General features: G+C 39.4%; 1 protein-coding gene across 1 annotated transcript in view; it reads left to right on the top strand.

The window, feature by feature from the left end:
• Positions 1-23060, top strand: part of ANO2 (anoctamin 2) — a gene marked incomplete at its 3' end in the record, with an annotated part of 188697 nt that overhangs the window by 75414 nt on the left and 90223 nt on the right. Inside the window, exons 11-12 of the mRNA XM_082309248.1 lie at positions 438-520; positions 15214-15297. Of these exons, the coding sequence (XP_082165374.1) occupies positions 438-520; positions 15214-15297 (167 nt within the window). The remainder of the gene's footprint in view (positions 1-437; positions 521-15213; positions 15298-23060) is intronic.

The following is a 23060-nucleotide window of genomic DNA, read 5'->3' as shown; positions in this document are numbered from 1 at the left end:
AGCAGGCTACACCTAACTTCTTCACGTGTTTCTGACTGATTAAAAAGACTGAAACAGCAAAATCTGTTTGGCCAGTTAGAGTGTTACAGATTAATATTTAGACCTAGGTTTTGTTTCATTATATGCTTTAAGAGAGATGATGTTCTTGGGGTGGATATTAGCAGATATGGGTTCAGTTTCAGTCTCTGTCGAGAACGTACTAGTGCCTTTGGACAATCCATGTTGTATCTTTCTGTATTTTATTTGTAAAAAGACAGTAATTATTGTTTCCATGCTTTGCTTGTGTTCCTTCTTTAAAATTGAGTCTGGGGCTGGTTTTTTGTTCTTATTTATAAAGGGCCTAGCATAATGGGATTCAAATATCAGCTGGGGCTTATAAGTAACACAAACATTCACTTTAGTGCATTGGATTTATAATTTTTATTTTTTTTTTAAAGCTACTATGTTCCTTGAACAATGGAAACGTTTGCAGATGAGATTGAGTTACTTCTGGGATCTAACTGGACTGGAGGAAGAAGAAGTAAGTTTCCTCTCCCTGTGCTAATTTATTATATAAATTATTCTGTATCTGAAGATATGCATTGATATTTAGATTTCTCATGAGTGTTCTCCAGCCCAATGCAGTTCATAGCTATGTTTTTCTAAATGGTTATAACCCATACAGTTTTGAGTTCCAATGTACCATTAAAAAAATAATCACCTATATCTTACTGGTCAGCACTCTAAATTTAATAATTAATGTTGAAAAGGATTATAAAATAACAGCAGATCATCCTTTGCTGAGAATGCCCATATGCCATTGTACAGAGTGTAATAACAGAATGATACAGAATAAATACTTTGTCATATAGATGCTACTTCATTATGTATAACAAAAATTCTCTGTGACGTTGATTTTAACATGTCAGGGTAACATAAATAATATTTGCATCCAGGCCTGTGCTGCATCTATGATGTCATAATTACATATTTACTAATTACATAATTACTAATTACAGTACAAAGTGAGAAGCTGGAGAGCAAACTCTTGGCTCTGCAGCATACTTGATGAACCACCAGATTTTACTGAATTTCAAGTTCATTATTTGTAGGATAAAATCCTAAGGTTTAGCTCAATATTTGCAAAATGCTGTGAAAGAATCTATAGATTTGTGAGGTCCTGTGATGAAGAGTTCTGAAGTGGTAAAACTTTGTGGACAGGAACTGTGGGATCAGCAAGAATCCTTTGCTTATGACAAGTGAAGGAGTGCCAGACACATCTCAGCACTAGTTGAAGAATTAGGAACATAGAATCATAAAAATAAGGCTGGAATGGACCTTGAGGGGCCATCCCTTGTGCATGGTAGGATCAACTCTGCTTAAATAATTATGAAAAGATGTTTGTCTAATTTGTTCTTAAATAAATCCAGCAGTGGAGATTTCACTTCCTCCCTAGGCAATCTATTCTAATACTTATCTATCCATACTGCTAATAAGCTTTTCCTAGTGTCTAACTTAAATCCCCTTACTAAATGTTCCTTTTTTTTTTCTTCTTCTTTCTTTCAAAGATAAAGAGAAGAGATAATCTCTGTCCTCTTTTCAGCAAAATTCAACATAATACCATATCTGTCTGTCACTTTTTTTTTTTTTTTTAAGATGAACTAATTTTCTAGATGCCTATTTATTCTTGTTCCCTTCTGGACATTTTCTAGTTGATCCAGCTCCTTCTTGAAGAATAATGCTCAAAATGGACATGTGTCTTGACCTGACATCTTAAGAAAAAAGCCAAGCACTGTGTCATCTTCTATCAGCTTTTGGTACTTCAGCAAAAATGCAAAAGTTAGATCGGGTGAAGTGATGGCTGGAGGCCATCTTGAGTGTAGTGATCACGAAATTATGGCTTTTTCAATTCTTGAAGAAGTAAGGAGAGGGGCCAGCAGAACTGCTACTTTGGACTTCTGGAGGGAAGACTTTGTCCTGTTTAGGAAACTGGTTGACCCTTGGGAGGTAGTCCTGAGGGGCAAAGAAGTCCAGGAAGGCTGGACATTCTTCAAGAAGGAAATCTTAAAGGCTCAGGAGCAGGCTGTCCCCATGTGCCAAAAGACAAGCTGGCGGGGAAGACGACTGGCCTGGCTGAACAGAGAACTTTGGCTGCAACTCAGGAAAAAAAGAAGAGTTTATAACCTTTGGAAGAAGAGGCAGGCAACTCAGGAGGACTACAAAGATGTTGTGCGATTATGCAGAGATAAAATTAGAAGGGCCAAAGACCAACTAGAACTTAATCTGGCTACTGCCATAAAAGACAATAAAAAGTGTTTCTATAAATACACTAACAACAAAAGGAGAGCTAAGGGGAATCTCCATCCTTTATTGGATGTGGGGGGAAAACATAGTGACAAAGGATGAGGAAAAGGCTGAGGTAATTAATGCCTTCTTTGCCTCAGTCTTTAATAGTCAGACCAGTTGTTCTCCAGGTACCCAGCCCCCTGAGCTGAAAGACAGGGACAGAGAGCAGAATGAAGCACCCATAATCCAAGAGGAAATGGTTAGCGACCTGCTACATCACTTAGACACACACAAGTCTATGGGGCTGGATGCAATCCACCCAAGGGTACTGAGGGAGCTGCAGAAGTGCTCACAAAGCCACTTTCCATTGTCTATCAGGAGTCCTGGCTAACCGGGGAGGTCCCAGTGGACTGGAGGTTAGCAAATGTGACGCCCATCTACAAGAAGGGCCAGAAGGAGGATCCGGGGAACTACAGGCCTGTCAGCCTGACCTCAGTGCTGGGGAAGGTCATGGAGCAGATCATCTTGAGTGCCATCATGCAGCACATACAGGACAACCAGGGGATCAGGCCCAGTCAGCATGGGTTTATGAAAAGCAGGTCCTGCTTGACCAACCTGATCTCCTTCTATGACAAGGTAACCTGCTTAGCAGATGAGGGAAAGGCTGTGGATGTTGTCTTCCTAGACTTTAGTAAAGCCTTTGACACCATTTTCTCCCAGTATTCTCCTGCAGAAACTGGCTGCTCATGGCTTGGATGGGCGTACCCTTTGCTGGGTAAAAAACGGGCTGGATGGCTGGGCCCAAAGAGCTGTGGTGAATGGAGTTAAATCCAGTTGGCAGCCAGTTGCAAGTGGTGTTCTCCAGGGCTCAGTGTTGAGGCCGGTCCTGTTTAATATCTTTATCAATGATCTGGATGAGGGATCGAGTGCACCCTCAGTAAGTTTGCAGATGACACCAAGTTGGGTGGAAGTGTTGATCTGCTGGAGGGTAGGAAGGCCCTACAGAGGGATCTGGACAGGCTGGATCGATGGGCTGAGGCCAACTGTATGAGGTTCAACAAGGCTCAGTGCTGGGTCCTGCACTTGGGTCACAACAACCCCATGCAATGCTACGGGCCTGGGGAAGAGTGGATGGAGAGCTGCCTGGTGGAAAAAGACCTGGGGGTGTTGATTGACAGCCAGCTGAACATGAGCCAGCAGTGTGCCCAGGTGGCCAAGAAGGCCAACGGCATCCTGGCTTGTATCAGAAATAGTATGGCCAGCAGGACCAGGGAGGTGATAGTGCCCCTGTGCTCGGCACTGGTGAGGACACACCTTGAATACTGTGTTCAGTTTTGGGCCCCTCACTACAGGAAAAAGACGTTGAGGTGCTGGAGTGTGTCCAAAGAAGGGCAACAAAGCTGGTGAAGGGTCTAGAGAACAAGTCTTATGAGGAGGAGCTGAAGGAACTGGGGCTGTTTAGTCTGGAAAAGAGGAGGCTGAGGGGAGACCTCACTGCTCTCTGCAACTACCTGAAAGGAAGTTGTAGCAAGGAGGGGGTCAGTCTCTTCTTCCTAGTAACAAGTGATAGGACAAGGGGAAACAGCCTCAAGTTGCATCAAGGGAAGTTTAGGTTAGATATTAGGAAAAATTTCTTCACTGAAAGGGTAGTCAGGCATTGAAACAGGCTGCCCAGGGAAGTGGTTGAGTCCCCATCCCTGGAAGTATTTAAAAGATGTGTAGACGTGGTGCTTGAGGACATGGTTTAGTGGTGGACTTGGCAGTGATAGGTTGATGGTTGGACTTGATGATCTTAAGGGTCTTTTCCAACCTAAACAATTTGATGATTCTGTGAGTCTAGGTTTTGTTCACTTTTTATTCATTAGATTCATAAAGATGAGGATAAATTTGTCTGTAAGACAGATACTGCCACCATGTTTCATCAGTGGTGAAGTCTTTACAACTGTTGAAAATTATGCTGGAAAACGAAAAATTGTGTCTGATCAGGTTAGACCAGAAGGAACTAACAGTGGAATGCACAGGATCACTTAACGTAGTAAGAAGGAAAGGGACAAGGAAGAATAAAGTAGATTGGGTAAGACAGAATTAAATAGCAAGCAAACTTGGTGACATTAAATATGTTTACAGATAGAATAGACTATTTCAGTTGGAAGGGACCTACAACAATCATCCAGTCCAACTGCCTGACCAATTGAGGGCTGACCAAAAGTTAAAACATGTTGTTAAGGGCATTGTCCAAATGCCTCTTAAACACTGACAGGCTTGGGACATCGACCAGCTCTCTAGGAAGCCTGTTCCAGTGTTTAACCCCCCTCTTAGTAAACAAATGCTTCCTAATGTCCAGTCTAAACGTTCCCTGGTGCTGCTTTGAGCCATTCCCATGTGTCCTATCACTGGATCCCAGGGAGAACAGATCAGCACCTTCCTCTTCACTTCCCTTCCTCAGGAAGCTCTAGAGAGCAATGCGGTCGCCCCTCAGCCTCCTTTTTTCCAAACTAGGCAAGTCCAAAGTCCTTGGCCACTCGTCATAGGACATGCCTTCCAGCCCTTTCACCAGCTTTGTTGCCCTCCTTTGAACACATTCAAGGACCTTCACATCCTTCTCAAATTGTGGGGCCCAGAACTGCACACAGTACTCAAGGTGAGGTCACAGCAATGCTGAATACAGTGTATTCCATTCTCTCTTAACTCAATCATGGTTTCACTCGATCTTCTCTACCACATTTTCAAAATTTTTTGTGATGTAATTAAGTTGATGGTTTCAGCTTGTCTTCCACCTTGCAAATTATAGGAGCAGACTCCTTTTCTAAAGTTCTAATAATGTCTACTAAAACAGGCAGTATAAGACATTTTTGTTTGCTTAAAAAATGGAGGAGTGAAAAGCAGACTTTAATAAAATAAGTGTGTATTCACAGCTTAGACCTCTTGGGAAAAAACAGTCAGTAATGGTAAAAGGAGAATGTGTAGCTACAATATTTTGTGTTGTCTCAAATCTCTCCTTTCATCGTCACTACTTCTCAGGTTTCTTGTGCCAATAAGATCTTCATTTTGGATTATTTTCCCCAGAAGCATTATCTCACATTTTTCCCATGCCTATTCTGATTTTGCTGTTGGGCTCATGTTTCCAATTATTTTTCATCTCTTTATATGTTTTTTTTACTACATTTTCTTGGGTTTCATCACTCCTTCCGGTGAATCTTCTGTTACCTTCATTGAATTTCTGTTAACACTAATTATTTAATGATCCTAGGATAGCCCTGATCTTCTGAACAAGTCCTTTCAAAATCACATTTAAGTGCTATATTCAGGAGGATGAGAGTTTTGAGTTTTATTAGGATAGTTAGGGAAGGAATGTTGAAAAATGGGTGTTACCCCTGAGGCCTTAGGGGAAACTATTTAGTACCAGCTGTTGCTCCATTAAAAAATTACACATGAAGGCACACTTTAAACATGTTTTAATTTGTAAACTATAAGAACCAAAGCAGGTGATAATTCCTTTGCTTGCCAAGAAATTGGTAAATCTAAATGATTACATATTTTTCATTCTGACACTGTTGATCCAGAGATGTGCTGCAATATGCTGGGGCTCTAGTTAATTTTCCTCTTTTATTTCTTTTCTACCAGACATATCAACATGCTTTCATTTCCTTTCCTTTATTCCATTTCCATTATAATGACATCCTGTGTCCTTTCCAGGACTGAATTTTCTACAAGCCTCAAAGCTGTTTGATTCCTCATAGGTAGTCTTAAGTCCTCAGGATGTTGTGATGGGCCACTTAAAGGCTGGGCCACCTGGGGTGGCATGAGGTCTTTCTTCCTACAGTTACCTGAATTCAGAGAGGAGGCTCACATCTTCATGTTCCCTGGTGTAAGCAGGGAACCAGGTGGGCAGTTACTTGGAGTGTGAAGCTATGGAGGAGGAGCTGGAATGGGCTCTTCCAGCCTGTGCAGCACAGATCTCTGCTGCAGTTGTTGTTGCCCAGGGCATGGTCATAGCATGGACGATGGAAAATAGGAGCTACTGGAAGAGGAAAGGAACAACAGGGAGGAAAGTCCTGCTTTCCAATAGTTCTCTGTCTTGACCTACTGCATCCCGTATCCAGCACTGCCGCTCTAGGAACAGAGACCATCTCTAGGCCCTTCCTTCTTCCTCTCCTACTTCCCAGCGACCCAGGAGATCCAGGTGGGTAAGCAGAGTTTGCCAGTGATGTGCTTCTTGCAGGACAGGAAAGATATGGAGCGAGGGTAAGGGATCTTTAACTGCAAGGGAGTGTCTGTTCTGAGGGAGACAGGTATGAAGTGGTGGAGAGGGACCTTCTCCTCTCCCAGAGTCTCGAAAACCCTGTCTGCCTTTTTCAGGTCCCCCCAAAGTCACAGTACTCCCTCTCCAAGCTCTCTCATGCAAAGGTCTCTTAGGCACCATTGTTTTTTCTCAGCCCCATTTTTCCTCCCCTCTGTCCTCCTCTGTTGCACCTAAAAAAAATCAGTTTTCCTGTGCACTGAAGATGTCTTGGGCTGATTCAGTATCGGTAAATTAGACATGCTGACAGCCTCCAAGATTAACCTGCTATTGGTGTTAACAAGGAGATCAGAATCCGGTCCTAGTTCGGCGATTGCTCCAGGTACCTCAGCACATCACTATGTATTCTCTTGTGTGGGGGAAGAGCTTTCTTTTTAAGGAAATGAGCTTTTTTTTTTAAATTTAAGATGCATTTTACATTTACTCGTGTGTATGAATGGAGGCTGCCATTTTTTTAACCCCAACTGCATATGTAAATAATGTGGAAATTTGTTAAGAAACTCTTATTTTAATGAACTAGAATAAAGGGGCCTAAATGTCATTTATTATTTTGTAAAGTCTTTTATTGTTAGGTCATTTTTATTTATTTTGTGATTTTTCCCATGAAGTGTCATTGACACAGGAAGGTTAATCAAGACTAAAATAAGATGGAAGGATAAGTAGCTTTTCTCTCAATCTGCTCAAAGTACTAAACCCAGTGGAAGTTATTTCTAAAAGGACTTTTGAACTTGGGAAAGGCTTTTAAAATTTAAGAATAATACTTTGTGATATTGTTTAATGACAGCCAAAATTGCTAATTGTTTAAAATGAATGCAGAGTTTCAGAACTCATCATATTTCAGCAGTCAGAATTGTTTCCTATTCTTTACTTTTGCTTTAGGCTTTTTTATTTTTGTCTAATTTTCTTCATTTTCACATGCATATGGACACTTATGAGTAGTGCAACATTGTTGCAAACTCATGCCTATAAAAACCTCTCCCACATTACACCTATATCAAATATGTAATTATGTGGTGTGAGACACTGTTTTATTGATACGAGTTTCAAAATGCCTTGCTTTATTCATTACTTTACAAGCAATAGAAGTAATGGAAGTACTAAGTGTGTGTTTTTTCCTAGATTCATCCACACCTCTCTGCGTCACATGTATAGAAATAATTCTAACCCTTGGAAAATGTAAACACTTTCTTTGATTCACCACTGACTCTTTTTAGATCTCATCTTCCTGCTTCCATCCTACTCTGCTACTTCTGCAGCAAAATTAAATTTCTTCTAGGCAGTGTAGAAAGTTTTTGCCATTTTTGTGTGTAGGTTTGTGTGAAACGCTGACCTGTAGCTTGTCCATTAAGAATTCATTACACAATAATGAAATTCTCACTGTCTCTGAATATATGCCTATCACAGCATTTTCAAATATGAGTGCATTAAGGTAGGCATCTTGAGCTGAGATTTTCAAAGCAGTCTGAAAGTTAGACATCCAGATCCCATTGGCTCTTCCATAGAAGGTGGGTGACCAGCCTCCTTAGACGTAACAGAACAAATGCATCCAAAGTGTAAATTCAGGCACCTGAACTATGTGGCACAGTTTCTAGATAAAAATCAAAGCCCTTCCTCTCACTTTAATGGGGAACGCGATTCATTCTTTTCTAAAATTTGGGGTTTTTTTGCTGAGGTGATTATCTATGGATTTATTTACCTCAGTTTGTAAAATTAAGAGTGTAGGTTTTGTTTTTCTTTATTTTTAATGTATTGGCCATGTTATTCTCCTAAGTCTTTGGAAGATCTAGATTCCCAGGGTGAAGATGCATAAAATGCCTCAATAGTTCACTGCTACCACTAGGCAGAGATCCTATCCTTACTTTCATGCTACTAATTTTGGTGTCTCACCCATCACCTGGACCTACTGACTAAAGCTGTGGAGAAGTAATTCCAGAAATAAAGTGGACAGTGTTTGTGGTAGAGGGGACCAATTAATTAGATAAGTTTTCACATAATATAATCAGGGCATTGGCCAGGGGAAAAGAAGAATGTGTGGGTTATGAGGATCCTTTTAGCAATGATGAGCCATTAAATCAGCTCATCTGTAGCATGCAGCTTCATCTGTAGATTGCAGCTGTGTAGCAGCTTAAGCCAATCTAACTCCACACTACCATAGTGCTACTATCCCAGCCACGCAATCTTGTTCTTCCTCTTACATGCATGCTGGCAGTCATACAACTGAGTGGTGAACAGTTTAGACAGCTGATACAGCTGAAGGGTAGCTGGGGGTATGAGGGGTAGGAGTTTTTAGCCTGACCATACCATGCAGCTGCATGTGTACTGGTGTCAGTGTAAGGACAGAAACGGAAATGTGTGGCTAGTGCAAGGTGAAACTGAGTTTGCGAGTATGGGAGGCCAGGCTTAGATTGGCTTATGCTGCTGTGAAACTCAAGCCATTAAACTCAAGCCTCAAGTATAAAAGCTTTTGACTACAAATTCAACATTTGTGTTTGCTTCAAATAAGTTGTTTTCATGAACATTCCTGGCTGTAAATCCAGTCACTGGGATATTTATGGGAAACAATTAAAAGAGACACTGGTACGGCTGAAACGAATTAATAAAGACTGAACAAATATTTGTGGTCTGAGATAGATTTTTAGTTCAGATTAGCTAAAGTATCTGCATTTCTCCACATTAGAGAGGAGCCAATGCTCTAATCTGGATCATGGTTCAACTTGAAAAGTTCACAAAGGTTTGGAAAGACAACGGTTGGTCAGACTATACACCTTCTGGAACCAGAAAATTCTGGCTGTTATACAGTTTTGTTAGCTTGTGTCTGATGTATATGCTTTAAGACGTTCTAGGAAGTATGCCTTAAAATCATATATAGAGTCACATTACTTTTACCTAAGCCAGGTTTATTGTAAGCCTTGGGTTCCAGGTGCACAGAGGCTGAAAGGAAGAAAACTCCAGGGAAATGAAAATTCCAGAAATATCATAAGTAGCCAGTACTGAAAAAATACTACTTAATAAACAAAAATCCATTCTGATATTACCTGGAAGAGAGTTTCATGTGTGGCAGAAAAACTGGGCTACTTGTGAGGCATTCTTATTAAAATGGGAGAGACTGATAGCCTTTGAGATCTGGCATGCTAGAAACATTTTTACCTTACATTCACTTATCTATCTCTGACAAGGGCAAGACAGGGAAATTAATGACATTTGCAGTAGTTCTATCCATGGGATTGATATAAGCACTATGCTGTAAGTTTGATTTAGCATTCAACTTTGACAGCTACTTGCCCACTCAATCATAGATCTAAAATCTATGACCTTTGACAAGCTGTAATAGGATGAATCTACAAAATGTTTGCCTCTTTCATGCATCAGTGACCTTCTCTTTTAACCCTCTCTCTAAATTTCTTGGGAGCACTGTGGTGTATAATGTGCAATATGTAGCCTCGGACCAATGACAAGTTCAAGGCCCAGTGTCTCATGATTTTGATCTTGCTTAGAAGAAAAACACCTTTTCCTGGTTGGAGGAAACAGTTGGTTTCTAACCTTGCTAATTTGTAGGATATTTTATCTTGAGACCATAATATTACGATTTGCGAAGCAACTATTTTAGATCAAAGTTAAAGGATTTTGCAGTGTTTTTGTATTTCTTTTTGCGAGACCTAAAAATCTGTAATCCATCCAAAGTACACTCAATCTTAAATATTGACAGCGAAAAATTTCCATAAACACACTCCCCTAAAGAGTGCTTCCACAGCCAAGTGTTCCCACAGTTGCACATTATCAGACAAAAAAAGAGAACAGTGCCCAAAGGAGAAACAATCCATTCTTTAGGAACATTCCTTTGGAGAAGGGGTTCTATGTTTATATAGTGGCAAAAGTGATAGAGTCCTAGTCCATGACTGTGACTACTTGATACTGGCATAGGACAACTAAAACCAATAAACATGACAGTGATATGCACAGACATTTTACATTTTCTAGAGAACAGGTAATATTTTATCAAAGTTAGAGCAATAAGGTAAGCTGGAAGTTGTTCCACTGACAAGCTGGGTGATGCCCCATTTAAATGGGCTGGCATCCAACTTTACAGCTGGGTTTCTTCTTTATGTTTGTCAGCTCATTTGTTTCAGCAATGACTTATCATGCAGTAGAATAAATAATGTTAAGCCAAGTTTTCAATACCAAAGTTCAAGGGACATCTGGCTTACTGATGTAGGTATATTTAAATGGGTTGAATTTGAACTGAATAATGAACAAAAATAAATGATGCTATATTCTGCTACAGCTACCCACAAAATGTGATATCTTGACATTGCAATGGCAGCACTTGGTTGTTTGGTTTCAAGGGCACTTAAAAATCTGAGGTCATATTTCAAAATTTAGTTTTGAAGGTAATCCTCCGAAGCACTACTACTGGTCTTGCTCTATGGGAGCAAACAAAGGCATTATATCTATCTATTTATCTGGCAAATATATTTCCATAATATACTTTATGGGTTCTTTAGTTTTCACTACTTCAGTTTTATGTTGCTTTACAATACCTTTGATAGCTGAGGTCCTATGTACTCATATAGCGACTTTTGTTTTTTAACATCCCTAAATTTGTAATAATGTTAGATGACTTATTCAAGCTTTTGTTTTAATTTTACATAAATCAAATTTATTGTGCAAGTGATCTGGACTAAAAAGATTGTGAACATCCAGTGATCTCTTCATATGTGCTGAGATATAAAAGTACTTTTCCTTGGATGAGCGTCCCATTACTAGGCCAGTCTAAACAGATCATTGGTGTGAATGACAATCTCTTCCTTAGCCTTCTCCCCACACTGTGTCATCATCATAAGAAATAGAGGCTTTTAGTCCTTGGTTTGTAATAATTAACTCTCTTGCAGCAAAGAACAGCTGGGCTCTCTGTTCTGTTCGTTCCAAGTTTCCATCTTGGTGTAGGGCAGCAGATGGAACATTCCAGTTCTCATCTGTGGAGACCTTCCTTCCTACCAGTGTGCACTGCTTTGCTGCTCTGTTTGTGTTCAGCATATTAGGATAAGGCTGTTCAATGAATTCTCAGTGTTTCTTTGACTTTCCTTTAAGTGTAAAAATGAAGCAGTGGGTTGGCTTATTTTTTGCTGATAACTGCTTTGGGCTGTTAATCTGGGATAGTTTCTAAGGTTCTGGTTTTTCTTAGCAACCCAGCTGTATTTGTCATGCATGCTTTGTAAAATTCCATTATCACTTTCTTCCTAAATCAAAGAGAAGTTAAGGAGAGATCAGTTCTCTATACATTCTTATCAAACGGGATCATTACCTGCACAGCCTTAATTTGCAACGTATTGTGGATACACATGTTGTATGTTTGAGGCAAATCCTGGAGACCATTCTCAGGGAAAATTCCCACTGACGTCAATATGAGTTTTGTCTGAGTAAAAATTTCATGATTTGGCTCTTTGTTCTCAGGATGGGAATTATCGTTTTCAACTCTGAGCACTCATTTGGCCTCACAGTACCTTGGCTCACATGGTTTTCAATAAGTGTCTGGCAGCTGTACTGGCAAACTTCCAGCACCGTGGGATTCATATTTATCCGTACATGGACACTTGGCCTTCTTCAAGTCATCACAACTATTTCTAGCTTATTGTCCTAAGTGTAGAACTCTTCCCATTTTCAGACAAAGAATTGATTCTGAATCACACTCTTTTTACAGCAGAGTGGAGTTGTTCCTTTAAATCCATGTATATATGATCAGAATCAAGTATCTCTAAATCTATTTTGTAAAGAATTGTTTCATGCAATATACTCATAAAAAGAAGATATACATACATGCATGCCAGGAGGCACTGTGGTCTGTTGTGGTCTGTTGTGGACTGTTCAGTCAAGGGTAAGATGACTTGGCAGATTCAGTGAAGACAGATCAATTAATTTTCCAATCCAGATGTAGGTATATGAAATGCAGTTAAAAGGACATTGAAATGTCTTACTAGGAAAACTAAATATAACTTGACCAAATTTGAACAGTATATGCATTCAAAGCAAAATTGTCAATAGCAAAAAAGTAAGTTACAGTACAATGTTTTGCTTGGCATTTGATTTTCTCACCCTGTTTCCTTTCACACCAATTTTCGAAAGTTGCTCTGGCCTCTGGCAGCTGCCCCTGCTGTTCCAGAATGCTTTGCTTAGCAGAAAATAAGAAAAAAAGAAGAAAGCCAATTCAACTCTTCAGGTGCTCCCATAGTGTGATTAGATCTCCTCAGTTCCTTACAGCTTCATTTATCTCATTTCCCTACTTTCATCAAGCTGTCTCCTCTCATGTAGCCATCCATGCCTGATGCCTTCATCCTTTCTTCATTTAAGTCTAAAGATGTTTCTTCCATGTGACCTTTGAATCTTTTCTAAGGAAGCATGATACAAACTAATGCAAATCCACAAGCTAGTGAAAATTTACAGAACATTAAGATACATGCATTGACCACAGCATCTTTAAGCACTTGTCATTGTATCTTTGTCTTTCCTTTCCCCATCCTGCTCACCACCATTTTTGCTGCTAATCAACTTTAGTAATGTCAGAGATTACCTGTGCCTCATTATTTCTTGGAGTCCCACACACACTCATAGCACTTTGTAAGTAATAACAACAGTGACCCTTGTGACAAGAAGTGCTATAGTGATTCCTGAACTTCATTCATTGTAGTATTGATTTTTATGTGAGGCATAAGTAATGTAAAAGAACTCTGTGATGTCAAGAGTGTCACGCTTGCACCCTTGGAACATGGTTTATTATTTTGAATAGTACATGAAATTACAAGTGTAAAACAAGCTGTTGTGCTAGCAGTTTCATTATATTTGTTTGTTACAGCATCGTAGTGCTAGAGTCTCGGAGGCATAGCTGTACTCGAGCTTTAGAGACAAAAAGTTCCCTCAAGCCTCCCATGTTAGTATCAGACTCCATGGGAGCAGTAGAATGCATGTGCCATTTGTGGGACTGTCTTTAGGGCAGACATGCATATGACTTGTTCATAGAGGTCAAAAAGATACAGAAATATTCATTTAAGGCAGTTATTTAAATGATAGTGTTCTAACATACCTGTCAATGCATCAGGAAAATCTCATGATCAGGATAAAAAATACGTTGGAACTCTCACTGTGTCTATATATTGGTGTGCAACAGAGAATGCTCAAGATGGTGTCTGATGTAGCGAAAATGTTACAAATAGAAAATGAATAGCACATATATCCCCCAAGGAAGACTGCTGAAGTTCCATGCAACCCCTGTTCTATTGTCCATGAGGATTAATTAATTTTTAAAGAAATGGTGTTAGTAAGTCAATTTTGTGACTGGGCTGATAAGCATATGTCCTAATTATAGTAAGGATGGATGGTATGACCAATGCTGTAGAAATAGCCTTTTTGTGGGAAGCATCAAATTCAAGTTCCAGGCTCTGAATGAATTTGGAACTTGGCGGGAATGAGGAGATACATGGCATTTTTCTTTTTCATGAGCTGCTCTCTTTAAAATCCTGGTAAGTTTGTGCTACCATGCTTAATTTATGCTTTAATTTGGAAAAGAAAAATATAGTTTACAAACAAACCTTGAAAGGTTCTTGATAGGGGAAACTGGGCTAGATCTGACAGCCCAAGAAAGGCGAGGCAGCCACAGCACCATGTCCCCAGGTCCAACCTGCAGTGAGACTAAGCATGTATTCCCAGTAGGCATACGTACACAGAGCACACATGTACACCACATATATGCATACATGTACATGGCCAGTCAGACAGATCACACAGACAGATGCACACAGAAGGCACACAAACACAGATGGCACAATGGCTTCATCCTGTTTCTTTCCCTGGGTGAGCAGGTTGGAGGTCTGCTAGTGAGAATATATATATGCATGTACGTACAATGTGGATCCCCCCAGCAGCTGGGCTCACTCAGTGTGCCCAGTAGATGCCTCTGGACCCCAGTCTCCCTGGTTGCTGGCACCCAGAGGTACAAGCCCATAGCACCACAGGCCCTCTCCAGTTGCGCACTCACACATACATCCTGCTCCCCCAGAGCTGGCTGGGACTCCCTCAGTCCCCCAGCAGAGCAACCCACCCTGGTCTTGACCTTGAGGACACAGACACAGACACACACACACTCCAGTGGGTCGCACTCCTAGACACCCCCAGACCCTGTGGTGTCTCTGGCATTTAGCTGGGACTCCCCTGGTCCCTCGGATAGTCAACTCCACCATGGTCTCACCCTTAGAGGCTCACACCTCCCTGGCTCCCAGACACTTCACCTACTTCAGGTTGATCTCCACTAGTGCTTACATACTCAGTCTCACATCTGCACTTGCTTCAGTTACTGGTGGTTAAACCCCCATACAGACCAGCTAATTATTTACATGTGACCGGCCCTTTTTATCCCCCTATTTTTCCACAGTTGTTCCTTCCCAAGTGACCTAGATCCCTCCCTTCCTCACCTTTGGTTCCTCCCCTAAGCATCCCGTAATGTATCTATACCTCTAGACAGTGATCCCCCTAGTCCAAAAGGTGCTGTGGTGTTGAATCACCTTGATGGCTTGGATTACGAATAAGTGACCAGAACTTTTTTTTTTTTTCCTTTTCTCTTAACCATAGCCACACATTTGGTTGTTTTTTCCCTTTTTCAGGAGCATCCCAGACCAGAGTATGAAACCAAACTGCTGCAGAAAAAGCTGAAAAATAAAAACATCCCAACAGAAAATGCAAATGAAGTAAGATGCAACTTAATCTTTTCACTTATATTGGATTTGTGTTTCATTATATTTTGATTGTCTTTTTGTCTGTCTCTGATGGATAGTTTGCAAAAGATACTTTTTGGTGCTCTTAATCGGCCTTGTAAGTTGCTTGCTAGGAATCTGTTGTTATGCAACCCTGCAGTGCTGTTGAAAGGCTTTGAAATCATCATGTTTCTAGCTCTGCAAAGTAAAGCAATTTGCATAGGAATATGGTTGACAGGTGGTTCAGGATCTAATCTGTAGAGTGAGGAATGATTAGGAAGATAATCACAACAGGAATTCTTATAGCAATGACCTAGAATTTCAGTACTTTGTGGACAATAAAGAAAACAGCTTTTATTACAGTGATTTCATTTGCATAGGTAACACTGGCATCTTTAGTCATGTTGCAGTTACACAGATGTGAAGTTTTGATAGTATTTCCATTATAAATGGAAAAATAATAATTGGTATATCATTTTTAGATTGAAGTGTGTTTAGGCTTTCTATGGCTATTTCAAATCTAAGAACAAGCACTTTTTTCCCGGTCCCCTCTTGTAAAATGCTGATTGAGGTCTATTACCTAAGCACTCATAAGCCCCTGTAGACTTTGTCCATTAAGCCTGGTTAACCATTGCTTATTCCCAGCATGCCATACGTGCCAGCAAAGCCAAAGCATTCCAAAACCATGTCCAGTTTCCAGGTAGAAGGAAACAGTTTCATTTGTTTAAACATTGAGAACTAGTATCTGAAGTGTAGAATACTCCAGTTTTCAGGTTTGGTCCAGCAAATTTAGCCTTGCAGTTTATGAAAGAACTTAACTATCCCTTTCTTCTGCTGATCACCATCAAGACTGTGAAGTGTTTCCAGTGAATCTTTCATCTCAGTGAGACTGCCTTTCACCTGTTGGGCCCAACCAAACTCCACTGAAGATAATGGAAAGATTCTCAATTACTTTAATGGGCTTTGGATCTTGCCCAATATGAGCAGGGACTCTCACATAGCAGTATGGGGAGGTCTTCCCTTACGCATTAAACAGTTGTCTAGGCCTTTCCAAGTGAGGGATCAAAGACTGTAAAAGACGGATAAAGCAGCTGCTGCCGTTCAGCTTTTTCTGACTTAAAGTAAGTGAAATCTGAAAAGAAGTCAGTGACTGACTCTGTAGAATATTAGGCTTTTGTAGTCATGGGGCAGTGTTAGATGACTATCTTGCTTAAATGAGACACAGAAATCACAGCATTATAAATTAGAAATTAATTTAAGGTAAAAGAAAACAATGAAAAATGCTAAGAGTGTAGGTGGAAAATGAGGAACAATGTAAAGATCCAGCACTATAAAAATGGGAAGAACTCCTTTCAGACATCAAGAAGGGAAAGGCTTTCCTGGAATATTTTTTTCTCCAATTACTTTTTGTGCCAATGTGGATGGATAAACAGCACTCAGAAAGAAAATATTTGCTTCAAGTTTTTGGGGCATCTGTATGCAGACTTTCTATTTTCAAAATCCTATTTTGGAAATTGAGGTAGGCATTTTGAACTGCAGAACTCCTGATTTTTAGTAATATTTAATTCAGAAGTAATTTAAAAAAAAAAAAAAAAGTTGTTCATTGAGTCATTTAAGTATTTTCTGGAAAAGCTTCCCAGAATCATATCAATCTCTTTTTTAAACTTCATTAAGAAATAAAATACATTGGCATTTGCCATCAAACAGTTACTTATAGGGAGCAAACAGTTATTCATATGGCAGAACATTGCATTTGGGTTGATTAAGGTAAATTTCTAATAAATGAATTCATCCTGCAACTTACTGACTACTACCTCTGACTACTACTGACTACTACCACTGAAATATATTCCAAACTTCTGAGTTTTTCATCAGTCAACATTTTGCCTACTAATTCTGTTGCAATCACTTTTTTGATTTCCCTCAAATTCTTTCCAGCAAACAGCACATTAGTCTGGGTTTGGAAGATGTATTGCTCAGTGGTTTGTACCTCAGTGTCTTATGATATTATAAGGGCAAGAAATGTTTGTGTGAGACTCGCTAAAGAGGAAAATGGACAGTTTTTTAATTGAACTGTTATGTTTAATGTAACTGTGGAAATGTACCATTATATTTTGCTTTGGAAGATCCTGAAAAGTTAGACATTAAAAGTGATGAGTATCTAAGACTGCAATAGTTCTTCTGCCTAATTTTTAGCAGTTTTAATCTTTTCTTTTTTCTCCTTCAGATGGCTGTATGTTATACTCATTGCAAGACCATTAGCTCAGGAACTTCTGCATGGCAGGTTAACATTAAGGCACAGGTTTCTGTGAGGTCTCTGGTTCAGTACTTCTGTCTTGTTGGGTGGAAGCCAGGGTACAGGACTTTGACATATTAATAGTGCAGATCTAGTGTCTGGACAGGCATCAAAGCAAAGGTCTCTCTGTAGTTAAAGATTCAGTCCTCCTAATTTCTTGGTTTTGTTTGAATACACAGATGCCTGTGAGGTCTCGGTCTCATCATATCTTGGTTGACAATCTAATGTCATGGCATAAGTCTCTGTGAAGTTCTCACCTGAATATTTTTAGCTAACCAGTGTAATTTAAAGGCGTATCTTTTGGGTGTACCTGATCGACAACTGTAGCGTGCTGTGTTGATATCAAAGGACAGGCTCTGGCACCACTGCCTAAAACTTCTCATTACTTATCTAATATGAAGTCAGAAGTCTCCAGTTCAGCAGCTGTGTCTTGTTGGGATAGAAATGATGCCAAAGCTGTGGCTATTGTGAGAATACTGATTTAGAGCTTACTTAAAGGCATATATTTCTATAAAATTACTGGCTTGTTTCCAGTATGTTAATTCCTCTGTTCCGGTGAGGATGTGACTATTTTTATGGCAAGAAACTGAGCTTTTATGTGGAAAGCTCTGTGTACAGTGCAATTTTTTTCTTGCCTTACTCCAACAAGGAGTCCCTGTGAAGCTAATTGGGTTATTTTTGCAATGAAGGGATAGGGGTTTGATTATGGGCTGGTTTTGTGATTGCAGAAGAAAATTGACACCACTGACATACTCTCTTAAATGATAACTTGGGAATACCTTTTAAGAGGAAACCTACTTCAGCATACAGTTTTCTGTGTCTGCTGTTGAAGTCATTAACTTTAATGAGTGTGGAAGATGCCCAGCACCTGTCAGGACCAGTAAACATATGAGTCACTCTACCCAGGCAACAAATTCCGAATCAGCTTGATGAGACTGGCAATAGAAAGTATTACAGATCTAATGTATTACTTGCCCAGTGGGGTTTGTGTTATAGAATATAGCTTTCATACAAATACTACTTAGGGTGTTTACGCTACTGTAATAAGCAAAGAACAAAATTTCAGCCTACATCACCCTGTGTGCTTCAGATTGTTTTAATAAATATTTTATTGGTTATTTTGAGAGTGGGAAGGAAACCGTGAGGGCTCAGAGCATTTCACAAAAGATTGGTGTGAAGTTACTCTTACAATAGCACCCTAAGGTTCTACTATTTCAGAAGACAATTCATTTAAAGCTAAAGGAGTTGAAACATTTGCATGAAATGCCTCAGATTAGGTAGCAAATGCATAAACAGACAGTCCTTATGAATTATGACATTAATTTAAAAAAATGACAAGTTCTAAGGGACTGATTCTGGAAACCTGCAATGATCTGGCTTATAATCAGTAGCACTATTTGATTCTTTGTGGTCACATAAATAAAGGCTTGCAATGTAGAGCTGCTTGATTCATGCATGTTAAAAGGCTTCTTAGTCCTTGCGGCAGAGATGAAGACTTACGTGTACATACATGAATGCATGTGTCTGATAACACATTCATGCAAATATGGCAGATGCATTTTTTGTAATAAAGCAATTAATATTATTTTTTGTTGTTTTTGTTTAATACATTATAACATTGAAGATGTGGATAGAAATATTTAACAGATAGGATAAAGTTACTGTATCTGCAGAATGTTAACTAAAAAAGGTGTTGGATATTTGTAATCTTCTGATAAGTTGTTCCTCTCTCTCAGCAATAGTAGTGTTCTCAATGGAAATACATGCAGGTCAGGAAATGAAAATTGGTCTGGTGCCTGAAAGCATGCAGATGGGGCTAGATCCAGCTCTCACTGGAGCTCATGGAAAGAAAGCCTTCTGAGAGAGATGGATCAGGCCCTGGCTCCTTTTCATTAAATGTCCAGCTGATCTGGCAAACACGATGCAACATCATATATATTCTTATCTTTCCTATTTGGCAGGAAACTGTATAACTCATTCTACATATTTCTCAAAGAAAATTTTCTTTATAGAAAAAAAAGGGCTTGTCTCTTGGCTCATGTCCTTACTTGGAGCAAACCCTGGGAATAATAGAATCTGGCATTCTATCTTGCCTTTAATTAATTTTAAATATGAAATTGGCAGAATAAGTTATTTAAATTGTTAATTCAGCTGGTAATTGAAACAAAAAAAAGATATATTTCTTTCTGAACCATTGTTTCAGTTAACAACTGAATTAAAGCAAGCTGGTTTGAAGAGGAAGGTCTCCAGTGTAAGGATAATACAGGTAAATATAAAGTAGAATTGTACATTGCTGATGAATGTTTTATATATATATATTAAAAACTTCAGCATTACAAAACATGAAATAGTAATTCTTGCTACCAGTTGGTTCCTTACCCAATTTTGCATAAGCAAATCTCCCACGAGGCCTAGGAAACACTTCAGATGTTGGAGCCCACCTTTTTATTAAACAAGTCCTTGATAAGATTAACTAAAGAAAAAAAAAAGATGTATCTTTTTTTATATATTAGCTGTAACTCTGTAGAAGAAACCGAGATAATTGGTCATAAATACTAACTTAAACAATCAGAACTGTTAATGAACTGTGAATAAACCCAGAGTTCCTTAATCACTAATAATGAGAAAATAATTTTTTAGCATTTATTGGACCTTATTGTTAATGTGACAAAAACACCAATTTTGATCCAATATTTCTTAAATTGGCCAGTGGCTTTCCAGCCTCTTTCATTGCTTTACTTTGACAAATAACTTCACTTTCCAAGCATATGGGATAGTAAGAGGAATATGTAATAACTGATCTTCTTTTTTTTCTTTTTAACTTATTCCTTGTATCATTAACTTTTGAAAATAAAACATGGAGAATGACTGAAGATGAATGAGGACACTTATGACAATAATCTTAGAGAGAGATCTCATTCTCTTTAATGTATCAATATTTGGTTGGCTAGTTGTATCAAGTCACATTTGAAGTGTAAATGTTATAATTCTGATTATTATGATGTTTATTTGAGTTCTGGATTACACCAATTTTATACCACAGTATTCACAAGCAGAATATGTGTCTTCAAAAGACTGTTGACATGGTCTTTCAGTATATTCTAATTTAGATGTGTGGGTTCTTTGTCTATGGGGTATATTATGTGTATTCAAACCTCTTCCCTATTGTGGTCTTGGAATTTAGTTATCTTTGTATGGAGTAGTGTAAAAAATGCAGCTAAAACTGTCCACTTGCCCCCTATGTCTCTGAAAATTTGAGATGGGATTTTCTCATTTGTATCAAATAAATGAACCCAATGTATAGCGACAGTTCTGTGCTCCAGAATTTAGAATTATATTCCAGTCAGCCTTCAGAAGGAGGTAGCTCTTCCAATACTCTTGATATGATGAAAGAAAATGCTTAGAAATATACTGTCATAGAATAATTCAGGTTGGAAAGGCCTTCAAGATTTTGTCTAGTCCAAACTCCTGCCCAAAAGAGTGTCAGCTATGATATCAAACCAGGTTGCTCAGGCTATTATCCGGCTGGGTCTTGAAATCCTCCAAGGGTAGAAATGGTAAAAGCTTTCTGGAAACTGCCTGATTGTCCTCATGGCATAAAAGCTTCTCATTATATCCAGCCTGAACCTCTCGTTTCAACTTATGCCTGCTGTCTCTCCTCCCAGCATGCACCACTGTGAAGAGCCTGGCTCTGTCTTCTTGATGACCTCCTTAAACAAGCTGAGCAAGCTTGTTAAATACCTGGAGGTATTTAAAAGACGGACAGATGTGATGCTTAGGGACATGGTTTAGTGGTGGACTTGGCAGTGCTACGTTAACAGTTGGACTCGATGATCTTAAAGGTCTTTTCCAACCTAAACGATTTGATGATTCAATGATTCTGAGTCTTGTTCCTCATCCTCTCTTCATGGGACAAGTGGTCCAGGGCTCTATGCATGACTCACATAAGTTGAGCAATCTATTTTTTCTACTGGAGGACCCCAAACTGGACACAGTATTTTAGATGCAGGCTAACGAGTGCTGAGAAGTGGAGGTAATCGCTTCCCTTGATCCACTGGTTAAGCAGTAGTTAATACAGCCCAGGTGCTGTTGGCCTTTGCTGCCAAGGCACACTCCTGGTTCATCTTCAGCTTGCTGTCTACACAGACACCAAAGGGCCTTTTCAGCAGAGACTGTACTACTGCAAGGAGTCTTCTGTTTCAAAGGCAAGTCTTTGCATTTGTCCTTGTCCAATTTCATGAAGTTCGTATAGACCCCTTCCTTCAGCCTGTCTAGGTCCCTCTGGATGGCAGCCATGTAGTTGAGCATATTGACTGATCTCTCCCCAATCTGATGTCATCTGCAAACTTGATGAGCAAGCATTCCATCACCTCCTCCATGTCCTTCTTTAAAGATGTTAAACAGGGAAGTCCTAGTATAGACTCTGGCAGTACTGCAGCTGTTACAGGTCTCCCAGTAGAGTATGACTCATTAGCTAATACCCTCTGAACCAGACCATCCAACTTGTATTTTGCTAAAGGCAAGGCAAATGACACTGACAAGTCTTCTCTTGTCCACAAATCTAGTCATTTTCTCACAGAAAGCAATCATGCTGGTGCGGCATGATTCACCTTTGGTAAATCCATAATGACTGCTCACAATCATCTTCTTCTCCTTTATGTGCTCAGAAATGGGCTTCAAAACCTCTTTCCAAGAGACCAAAGTGAGGCTTACTCCTTGATTATCTTTTTGTCCTTTCTTTGAAGATGGATACAAAATTGTCCTTTCTCCGGTTGTCATGGCCCTTCCCTGATCTCAGTGTCCTTCCAGAGATGATAGAGATCAACCTTACAATAACATCAGCCTGCTCCTCTAGCTTCCATTCCTCTTCTCCAAAGTTATAGGTAAACGAAATCACTGCTTATCTTTTCTAAAGGAATAAATCATCATTGTTTTGTCTAGACATCAAAATGGTGTTTAACTAGGAATACTGGATGCTTTTTTATTCAACTATTGGAGGCTGAACAGTGCAGATCAGAGCCAGGATTTTAAGAAAAGAGTATCTAATGCTCATGAGACTCTTTCTGCCAAAATAAAAATTAGTGGTCTTTTACAGAAGAGAGCCTTAAACTTAGAAACAAGACAAGGCAGGGCTGCTCTTTGTTGGTCTTATTTGTGTTACTTATTAAGATTTTGGCTCAAGGAAACATGCTTTCTAGGGCAGTACTACAGCTTGTGTTGTTTAATCATGTAACTGGGACTTAAGTATACGATTAAAGTTAAGCACATGCCTCAGCGTCCTGAATATGGATAAAATTAAGTGCTTTCTTGAATTGAGGCCTGAGCTTCTTATTCACAACTTTAAAGATGGTGCAGGTCTCTTTTCATTTCTCCATTCTTTTCATTAAACTGAATAGAAAGACTCATTCCTACAGGTTCTATTCATCACTACTTGAAATTAATGGGAGTTCTGCCTGAGTGA

The sequence above is a fragment of the Platalea leucorodia genome (assembly GCF_965183815.1).
Source record: "Platalea leucorodia genome assembly, chromosome: 4".
NCBI classification, from domain to species: Eukaryota; Metazoa; Chordata; class Aves; order Pelecaniformes; family Threskiornithidae; genus Platalea; species Platalea leucorodia.
Note: the sequence above shows the minus strand (reverse complement) of the source record. Positions and strands in the feature narration are given on the sequence as shown.